Consider the following 11,096-nt stretch of genomic DNA (forward strand, 5'->3'; position numbering starts at 1 on the left):
GAGACCTGGGCACGCTGCTTGCACATGTTCAGCTGGCCGCCAAGCAGCAACCCCACATCCTTTTCTACTGGGCACATTTCCAGCCACCCTTCCCCCAGGCCTATGTGGCTGCATTAGGTTGCTGTGTGCCAAGCGCAGGACCCACCACTTAGCCTGGTTCAGTGGCATGTGACTGGACTTGGCCCAGCCTACCTCAGCAAAGCCTTCCCACCCTCAAGCCAGTCAACCGTCCCGCCTAACTTGGAATTGTCTGCAAACTTACTGATGGAGGGTGCATTCAATCCCCTCCTCCCTCCTGGTCACTGATGAAAATGTTAAACAAAAAAGGCCCTGGTAGAGTGCCCTGGAGAAGGCCACTGGTGTCCAGACACCAACTGGATTGAACTCCGCTTGCTAGGACTCCTTGAGCCCAGCCGTCCAGCCACTTCTTTACCCAGCAAACAGTATGTCTGCCCAAGCCCTGAGCAGCCAGTCTCTCTGGGAGAATACTGTGGGCAGCAGTGTCAAACGCTTTATAAAAAGCCAGGCAGACAATGACCAGAGCCTCTCCCTCCTCTACCAAGTGGGTCACCTTGTCGTAGGAGATCAGGGTAGTCAGGAGGCACCTAGCCTTCAAAATCCCACGCCAGCTGCTTCTGATCCCTCCATTGGAGGCATGTGCCATGTCACAGCACTCAGGATCACCTGCTCCGTAACCTGCCCTGATACTGACATCAGGCTGACGGGCCTGTAATTCCCTGCAAAGTCCTTCCAGCCCTTCCTGTTGCCTGGAGGCACGTCTGCCAGCCTGCAGTCCGCTGGGGCCTCCCTCATCACAGTGGGCAGCAGAAGAGACCTGCTGCGCTCCTCCCTTGCCACGGGAGCCCCACGGCTCCCACTGTCCCCCCAGGCCACAGTGAGCTCCACAGCCCTTCCAAGGAGGCAGGAGCAGCTGGTGCAGCAAGGCTGCCTCTGCCCTCCGCAAGCAACCTCAGGGCCCCATATACAACAGCCTGGCAGCATGGCTCTTACCCTCCAAAACGTCGCTCATGTAGTCATTGAGTGTTTGTGCCAGCTCGTCAGCACCTCTGTCTGTGCCGCTCTGCTGGACACACTTCTCTGACAAAGAAGTGAAACCTGCAGGAAGAACAGGCAGAAATCAGGACATGTCTACGTGGGCCACAGGGCCTGGCAGCCAGTCCCATGCTGCCAAGCCTAAGCGCCTGTCAGTCGCTGCATCGCAAGAGAAGCCAATCCGTGCTCTCTTTAGCCATCACAGCAGGAGTCCTCAAGAGCGACAAGATAGCTGTGCCATCTACGGGCCAGGGCCCCCGAGGGCCTGGTGTGTCCCAATGGCTCGTTTCCGGGGGGGCTCTACCGTGCCCAACCCACCTGAAAAATCCGCTAAGAACAGCACTCCCACGATAAGCCTGGGGATCTGGCTGTCCCAGGTGAAGTCCTCAGAAAGAAGATCGGGGAGGAGCACGCTCCTGTTCTCCATCTCAGAGTACGGGTACTTCCCCTCCCAGGCAGATGCTATGGTCAGTGCCCTGTGGTACCGGGGTACCTCAGCAGAAGACAACCATGCCCAGCTGGGAGGGAGGAGATGAAGACCCCTCAGCACCGGACGGTGCAGTGAGCCTGGGGCCTTCTTGAAGGACTGTTTGGTCTCTGCCACCATGGGTCATCACAATCACCTGGTTGGTAGGTGATGACCTGGTTCATAGGTCATCGCTTAGTGGCTGCCCTCCAGCAACACGGTGGGCTAACAGTGCCATCCTCCATAGATCAATGCCGGCTGAGCAGCAGCCGCTGTGACCCCGTACAAATGTATAGAGCTACTTCTTCCAATGAGGTTATTAAAAAAAAAAGAAAAAAAGTACAAATAGGATTAAGACTGGAAGAGGGTAAAGAACATTCATATATTCATGACAACATTCACCACCAGAACCTTCCAGAATGGTTGCTCAGTTCTTCTGTTCTGGGGGGGTGGTTAGGGGCTGGTGGCAGGGAATGCAGGCTGCTGGTCAGATAAGTCAGCGGACCACTGACACAACCAGAATGAAGAATGCTAACACATAAATAAAATTCAGAAATTATTCTATTCTGGCTAGAAAAGTTGTTTCATGTTGTTCCATCCATCCAAGAGGAAAGGTTGAAAACAACAGTGGCAACGTGAAGTTTAAGAGAAGAAGAGATAAGGAGTGAAGGATGGAGGATGAGGATGGTAACATAAGCAGCAAACGGTGGTTAGTAATTAACCTCTTAGAAGATCACTAGAAAAGAGATATTTAAGTAGGAGATTTGTTTTGTTTTGAAAACACTGGCTTGTGCTTTTAAGGGTCACCGATTACCTGAACTGTTTGCAAGGTCACTGCTTGAAAACTGGAAAACTTGTTCAATAAAATTAACAATTCTGTATTTTGAAAATGGTATGGTTTAAATATTGAACTTCATAAATGTTCTAATTTGGGTATTGCATTTATGAATCCAGTAGTTTTTAACTGAAAACAACCAAATGTTTTAATTAAGGTTTAATAGGAAATAAATGCATTTCAACTTTCCAAACTCGTTTTTCAGCAAATTTAGCCTACTGTAATTCCAATTACTTGATTCAAATCATGCTTCAGTCTGGTGTAACAACAAAATCAAGTTTAACTTTCATTATTCCATTATTGCCTAACATTTTCCCAGAGTAAATGTAATTTAGATGGATATAAAAGACACCGCATGTAACCAGCACAAAAACAGTCACTTCATTTTAAATGTGCATAAAAAAAAAAAAAAACACAACAACAAACCACACAGAAACCCAAACACATGAATGGTTAACTTTTTGTTCCCTTTTTCTCAGACAAAACCTTTGTCTTACTTCGGAGAGCAATGTCTTGATATCTGAAGGAGCTCCCTCCTTGAAGTCATCCATTCCTAGAGTCAAAACGATCAGTAATTCATCTACTCACAAGCATCTTTTCTGCTCTGCTTCCACAAATTATGTCTCATCTCAGAGCAGAGCCATGCTACTCTACCATGTTATTATACCTTCAGCTGGGATTTACATGGCTGGGATTGGTGTGCTTTTAGACCAGCAAAGATCATTCAATACATTCGTTTGACCTCCTGCGTGCTACAAACCACAGAGTTTCACCTCAACATTCCCACATCAACCCTGCAGCTCCCAGTTCAGCTATTTTATGGTTTATGATTATATATATTGTAACTATATATAGTTACAATTCCAAGGACAGCTTGCAACATAATTATTCAATTCAAATTACAAATAGGTTCTCGGGCCCCCATACTACCTCATTCAGGTTCCAGGTAGCTGGTCCATAATGCTGTATGATTCTTTCAGGAGGCCATTCATTCTCTCCCCCTTCTTGGGCACTACGCCCAGCTAAGGAAGCATCAATAGATCGTTTTACTCTATTCAGATAAAAACAAACAAACAAAAAACTCTTTTCAGCTGGAATTAGCTCAAACCTTTCTTTACATAGAAAGAAAAATCTAGGAGCGTAACAGAATGACACCAGGCAGAATGACAACTCCCAGAGGGAAGCCCTACAGTGACAGCGAGTCAGAACAGATGATCTGTGGCCACCCCAGGGACAGACTCAAATGCCATGACCTGCGACTGAAAGTGACCGCCAGAACTGGGATGATGGACGCATAGAATGCTTGCCTTTAAGACAAGAGACCGGAAGGATGGGCAGTGCAAACCCCTTAAGAATAACGCTTCAGAAATGAATTCCCAAGCCTGAGCTCCTGGTGAAGCCCAGATGACTTCCACAACAGCGACAATGGAAACAGACACAATCTGAAACCAAATATGCACAAGACCCAAAACGCATCTGCTCTTTAAGCTGTGACTGCAAGACAAGAAGTGCTTGGATCAGCCCTATGATCACAGAATCACAGAATTGATGACGAAACAAGCATTTAGGACCTTTAGTGTGGCTACCAAGTTGCCCATCTAATCTGTCCAGTGGAAGAAGGCGATGAGGATATCAAAACCTGAGGAGCGCGTAACACATAATGATCATATCAGGAAACATTCGATACAAAATAAAAGTTACACGCACGGAAGAAGTGATCCCTTTAAGCTCCGACTGCAAGACAAGAGGTGCTCAGCTCCCGGTTGAACATCAGCATTATTCCGATGAGGTCAAGTGTTCAATACCCTCAGGATGGCTTCCCCAGGGCCTGCCGAGCACCAAGAGCAACAGCACAGCACAGACAACAAGCTGGGACTGCCCTGCCTGGCACGTGTTCACGCTGTACGTGACAGAACTCCCCACACATCATCTCTGCCTGACCTGATCAATCCTGAAAGGCCCCATCCGCTGCAATGACTTACAAGCACAGACCCTTGCCCTATGGGTCCATTCACAACCCCGACTCAAACATAGCACTTGCCCCCCCCAGCTTAGCTTGGGAATGCTGGGAGGCAGGTTCCATCCTCATCAAGGAACACAAAGGCTAGCCAGGACACTGCTTCAAGCCTAAGGCTCCTCTTCACCTGCAGAAATAAAGTGCCATCAGGCACCAGCACGCCAGCCAAACTTCTTCCAGGGAAGCACCCTCCTCAGAAACAAAACAGTAGTCAACTGACCTGCTCTGCTACTGAAATCAGATAGACACCCCCTAGACAACTCCCTGCCTCCCCCTGCCAACACACAAGATTTGCCCCTGAACTTAATTCTCAGGGCTCAGAATCCATCCTCAATGTGGACCACAGAGACCAGCTAGGATGTTCCCAGTACCTTCTTCATCCCTGGAAAAGAGGAGTCACCCAGAGGTGGACCAATAGACTACCAAACCAAAAACAATGCCCGTTTTCCAACTTTTCTCCACTCACCTTCCCAACCCACACCCAGCGCTTCCATTCACTGTGCCAAGCCAAGCCCGCGGGGCTTAGATCAAGGAGAAAGAACAGACAAACGTGACAATCCATAAAACGGTCTATACCCACTCCTCTTCGTTCATCCCCTACTGCAAGAGCCAAGACGCCCCAGACCCGTGTTCCCCAGCCCAGTATCACCGCTTCGCCCACCTAACACCCCAAAGAGATGCATCTCCAGCATTTCAGGAACTAGAACTGCTGACGTCTGGCGCGCCTCAGAAACGTGGCAGGAGACGTACTCTGCTGTCGCAAGGTAGTTTGCCCAACAGGCAAAGCAGACTAACACAGTCCACTGACCAACTCAGGGCCCACACTGCTGTCCACTCACCCTTGTGCTTCGTTCAAGTTTCCGTGCCCATGCCCTGGGCTACAAGAAACAAAGAGAGAAGGTCGTGCCCACGATGGACACGCAAACAGTACAGCTTCTTGCAGAGGACTCAAACACAGAGACCAGAGCCAGAAAAAAAAAACACACCCTCGAGTCCACAAATGCCAAAAAGCCATGAATGCACAGCAGTCCCAGCAGGGGTAATTACAGACTTATCCTTTACAGATGAAAAAGGTGACCCTGCTCAGTCTCTTCGTACTACTGCGCTTATGCAGTCGAGCCCCTTGCAATGCGTGCTGAAGCTCTTTGTGAATCCTCTGGACAGTGACACAAATGGCTTGATATATCTAGAGATTAAAATGTAACCCCAAAAAAAGGAACCGTACCCCATGATTTCCCAAAAACAAATTAGCCAGCAACCCCTCCTAAGCATTCCTCTTCTAAGTGAATTCCAAGCTCTTAAAATCTAGAAGGCTGCAAGGTCTAAAGACTCAACAGCCAGCAAAACCACAGGCAAAAGCTGCAGAAATATAACAAACTGTCCCTAACCCTGAACAAGATTACACCTTACATGCCTACTGCTGCTGGTTTCAGATACATGCTTACACAGGGAGCTTTGACAATACCTTTCTCCTAAACCCTGCTCCCTCACTTTGCCACCAAGGTTGTAACTTTGATAATATTTGACATACAGGCAAAGACTCACAGTAAGCCCCGTAATCCTGCAAAAATCCTGAGGGACCCAGAACCACTAAGCAAACACACAAACTAACATTATTGTCCTATCCATGAACATGCCATAACAATGACTCACCTGAGAAAGAACTGCATGCAATAAAGGCACCTAGTACTATATCAGTTGCTTTACTCTACCAGATCCTACTAGTTGCTACCTTAAAAAGATGTGCGTACCGCTCTCTACTTGGAAACGTATCAGTCCGTAGACTCTGACCCACCTAAAGAGCCCTGCAACTGACTGAAGGAAAAACAAAGCACTTACCCCAAAGAGCAGCCCAGGCAGATGGAGCTCTCTGATGGCATACCTGGGGCTCATATACCGTTTGGCCGCGCCCAGCACCCAAGCCCAATCACCTGGGAAAGGGAAGGGGCAAAGCACAAGAAAGAGAGCAGAGAAGAAAAAAAAAAAAAAAAAAAAAACAGGCAAACAGCATGGTGTCAGTGCCTAGCTATTCAGAAAGAGGCAGACCGCTGCCAGACTGCCAGAGAACAATCCTACAATACTGAGAGCACAAGTGATAAAGTGAAAAGTAAATGTCTGACGTACATAAACATAGCTCTCCTGGTAAGTTGATCACGCCTTGATTTTTACAATTATGAGCTCTAACTCACAACATGCCGTAATATTTCTGAGGCTGCACTGGCTTTATGCTGCAAGGTTTTGTTGAGGGGAGCTGCAGGGGCGCCCTCTGTGAGCATAGCCCAGCAGCTGCCCCATGTCAGCTCAGAGCCAGCTCCAGCTGGCTTCACAAGGGACCCACCACTGGCCAGAGCTAGGCCATGAACGACTTTGGTTGGGTTTCTGGGACAGTGTGTTTTTTGCCCCCTTCTTAGGGCAAGAAAAACACTGCATTGCCGCAGTTGGGAAAGAGGAGTGAGCAACCAAGAGAGAATGAATCCTGCAGCCACCCATGTCAGTGAAGAAGGAGTGGCAGAAACAAAACATCCTGGACTGACCACAGCCTCCATTCCTTTTTCCCCCTGTGCTGCTTGCGGGGAGGAGGTAGAAGCAGGTGCATGACAGGAAGGTGGTTTTAGGATGCTTTTAGTTCTCACTGCTTGTCTGGTAGTAATTGGCAATAAATTAATCTTTCCGATGATTATTTTGTCCATGATGGTAATTGAAGAGCAATCTCCCCTTCCTTGCCTCAACCCATGAGCTTGACATCGTATTTTCTCCCCCCTGTTGTGGAGGGGGAGTGAGAGAACGGCTGTGTGGTGCTTGGCTACCTGTTGGTGTTAAACCACGACAGCATCATATATAGTCACTGCTAAGTAACAATCAAGGAAAAAAATTAGAATAAATCAGATTTGCAGGAAGAGATTGGAACACACCACTTCTCCTCACTGCATAAATGCACCTTTTGCCTTGATCTTGAATGCTGCAGGCAACCCTGCTCTAGTCCACCAAACAGGTTCCAGAAGAAATGGAAAAAACACGGGGAGATACAAACAGCACAGAACAGCCTTCATTTAAGTAACGAAAATGTAAACTAGGATTCTTGCACTTGAGGAAGTCCTAATTGAAGGTACACATGATTCAGGTGTATAAAACTGAGTGCCAGGGAGAAAGTAAACAGAAGTTAATGGTTTGTTGTCTCTCGTTTAAATAAAATAAAATAAAATAAAATAAAAAATAGAGAACATCACATTAAGCTCACAAGTTTTAAAAACCTTCTTAAATATACCTGGAAAAACAATTTTGCTGTGGAACTCTGCCACATGAGGTGCAGTTACTGAAGCTTAAATGAGCTCAAAAACTGACCAAATCCAGGTGCAAAAGATGTCTGTCTCAGGTGATTATACCCAAATCTGTAGCAAGTGGGAGACTAATGAAAGAGGATCGGTAAATAGTTCCCTTTTCTTACATACCTCTGAAAGCACCTGGCACAGGTTGCCTCAGTAATAATATTTGTAACATTGGAATGGACTGCCCAGGGAAGTAGAGCCCCCGTCCCTCAAGGTTATTTAGGAGATGTGTGGATGTGGCACTAAGGGACATGGTTTAGTGATGGGACTCAGTAGGCCAGGCAGATGGTTGGGCTTGATGATCTTACAGTCCTTCTCCAACCTAGACCATTTTATGATTATAAAATAAAATCAAATCATTAATGTCAGTTAAAACAAACACTAATGCCAAGAATTGCAGCTCCTCCATCAACAAGAACGCTTGGCAGCATTAAATACCACCATCAGTGCTTTCAGATTCCTCCTCTGCCCCTTCCCAGCCTCAAACGCAAAAGAAAAGGCAAATGGCACAAGGCAAACTGCAGCCTAATGGCTACACAAAATACACTTTCCCCAAAATAAAGCAGAACACAAACTTACTACACTCTTATCAGAAAAGCACCCACGTTAAGAAAAAAAATAAATCTTCATTCTGACCAACCTGATATTATTTACACAATCTTCATGAGCTTCAGAGAGAGTTTTGATGTGCTTTGAAGATATTGGGTCAAAAAGCAGCACTTCAGTCTGTTCACAAGCAACAGTCAACACAGACCTGAAGAGAAGCAGAGCAAAACAGAAACATTTGCCTTTGGTAAAAGAACACAACACTTGTGCACGCTCAACTAATCTTCAATCCCTTCATTCATAGAAACACAGCTTTGTAATTATTTAGCTTGGCTTTCTCTTCACATTGCACAGAACCTACAACAGTGTTGTAAGTGACTGCTCTCAGACATCACATTACTAACCAAAAGAAAAGTGAGTTCTCTGACGAAAGGTGTTTTCTGAATGCGGTAGTATTGTTACCATCAACAGAAGTGATAGTCAAGGACATCAAAAGCAAGGCACTGGCACCAGTCTAACTTTGGTGTTAGCAGAGACTCGGCTGGGAGAGCAGAGAGGCTGTTATCCATGTTGTCAAATTAATCTTAAAAAAACAGCCATTGAATCAGGCTGCCGTTACTAAAATAAGGACATTCAAAAGTCTGGAGCAAGACTTACTATCTTGTTGTATCAACTAATTCATTTTCTGGGAACAGGACAACTGTTATGAACTGCAATATGAGGGACTTACTTTACTCAGTCTAAAACAAACAAAAAGAAATCCTTTTCTTCTGCATATAAGACCTCCATTTATCCACCCACAGCTTGTCATGGAGATGAAAATCAAAGACCTTTTCCACATTACGCATTATTTATGAATGAGATCAGAAAAGTTTGCAGTAAGTTCAGAGGCCCCATATAGGCACTGAAAACATCACCTGATTTCAATTTTGGCAGGTTGTCTAGTTTTCCATTAGCCTGTTCTAAGTTATCGATATTTATTTCTGTCGTATACATGGAAAGTCTGATTTTAAATACGGTAACACCACAGCAACAGTGAAGTTTGTCTTGAAAATTAATGAGCTAAATTAGTGAAGGCGACCTCCACAAAAGCTGTGATGTTCCCCCAGCTCAGCAACAACTCCGACCAGTTACAGGAAGGGGGCAGAGTACCCCAGCAGTCCATGGCCAGCAAAGCAAGAGCCTGAACAGCAGCACCCCATGGGGAGGCCAGATCTAGCTGAAACTGCACGGCCAGTCCACAGGGTCAGATCCTTGCCCACCTCCTGGAGTAGTATTTTGAGGAGCCAGAATCCAACAGCACGTGCAAGCAACGGGAGCACAGCACAGCTCACCACAGTTGGCTCTGCTGAGGGAGGCTAAAAAGGAATCAGAAGTCACCAAGGCACAGAGGTGTTCTGGTCAGCACAGGTCAGAGCAGGTCTGCAACGAACCGTCTGACAATTAGGCAAGCGTAAACAAGGCTTAGGCTGCTTCACCTGATATTAAGGTAACTGAGGTCCAGCGCCAGTTTATGCCCAACACCACTTGTGGCACACTGGGACAGGGAAGATGTCCCTGCGTAACCACACCCTTTTGGCTGGATTTGGCTTTGGACAAGAAAGATCTCTGCTTTAGCTACAGGGCAGCCTCTCAAGCACCAGATACAGGGGGCAAGAAGAATGCAGAATTGCACCTTGTGCCAGAGTCCTGCACAAATAACCTTAAATCGTAGTGCAGTTGTACAACTACCGCAGGTGAAACTGCTGACACTGCTATAGGAAACCTCTGTGTGGGTATTTTTCATATCACATCGCCGTGGCTAAGCCAGAACTTTCTCAGCTAACTGCTTTACCCTGCAGAGAGGTGATGGTAGAACCTCGCATTGTGGGAAGTCTGCGCACAACCTGCTGAGGATCTACAGAAGACGTTGGCTTCCATCAAGACAGTCTCTCAGGACTAGTTTTGATAATTGTGGGAGCTTAACTTTACCTTCTCAGAGTAACAGAGGGGTCGATAAGGAGGCAAATTGTGGCACTACAGCGCCATCATGGCAAAACTGCCGCGAGGTCAGGTGCTCAAGGGAACCGGAACGCGGCTCCAATTAAAACTGGCTGAGCACAGAAGAAGGGACTGGCTATCGCCGGTGAGGCGGATTTCTCATAGGTGAGTCTGCACACCGAGGACGCCACCGAGGTCACCGTGTGAGGTGATCTCAGTCCCTCTCCATGCCAAGGAAACGCAGCGTGAAAGCCCCCCGCCAGGCGGGATCCCGCAGAGCTCCTGGGATGGGCCGGCTCCCCCCAGCCGGACCCCGAGGCCTTTGCCCCTTCCTGCAGCAGCTGCCCCGGCTCTGCCCCCCCGCCCCGCAGGCCCCGGCGCGGCCCCTACCCGTCGGGCGAGTACTCGAGGTTGAAGACGGCGCCGTGCGTGCGGGTGCTGAGGTACACGGAGTCTGCGGGCTGGATGGAGCCGTACAGCGCCGTCATGGCGCGGAAGCTGTCCCGCGCCGGGTCCACGGCGGCGCTGCGGCCCAGGCAGCGCCCGCGCAGCCACCCGAACAGCCCGGGGCCGGGGCCGGCCGCCGGCGGCTCCATGGCGCCCAGCGGCGGTGGCGGGGGGGGGGGCCGGGCCCGGAGGGGGCCGCGGCGCTGCGGGGCGGCTCCGGCTCCGCGCTCATCCCGCGCCGCGCCGCGCCGCGCCCGCCGCCCCCCGCCCCGCCCCGCGCCTGCGCCGCGCCCCCTCCCCGCGTGACGCGCGCCCCCCAGTGACGAGGCCGGGAGGCGGGGCGGGGGCCGGGCGCGCTCATGTTGTCGGGGCCGCGCGGCCGCGGCCCAGCGCGTGGAACTCGGCGTTGGGGCGCAGCGCCAGGCA

General features: G+C 48.8%; 1 protein-coding gene across 6 annotated transcripts in view; it reads right to left on the reverse strand.

Moving 5' to 3' along the window:
• LOC311208698 (adenylate cyclase type 10-like) overlaps positions 1-10,892 on the reverse strand; it is a 29,870-nt gene extending 18,978 nt beyond the window's left edge. For 2 of the 6 annotated variants that reach the window (XM_084285592.1, XM_084285589.1), the window contains exons 1-5: positions 10,614-10,892; positions 8,338-8,451; positions 6,211-6,302; positions 3,285-3,405; positions 1,012-1,116 (exon numbers count right to left, since the gene is read on the reverse strand). In XM_084285592.1, coding sequence (XP_084141718.1) covers positions 1,012-1,030 — 19 coding nt within the window. In that variant the 5' untranslated portion in view covers positions 1,031-1,116; positions 3,285-3,405; positions 6,211-6,302; positions 8,338-8,451; positions 10,614-10,892. The remainder of the gene's footprint in view (positions 1-1,011; positions 1,117-3,284; positions 3,406-6,210; positions 6,303-8,337; positions 8,452-10,613) is intronic. The other 4 variants (XM_084285590.1, XM_084285591.1, XM_084285593.1 and 1 more) reach the window with 4 other exon arrangements.
• Positions 10,893-11,096: the final 204 nt, after the last annotated feature.

The sequence above is a fragment of the Netta rufina genome (genome assembly GCF_964035555.1).
Source record: "Netta rufina genome assembly, chromosome: 4".
In the NCBI taxonomy this organism is placed as follows: Eukaryota; Metazoa; Chordata; class Aves; order Anseriformes; family Anatidae; genus Netta; species Netta rufina.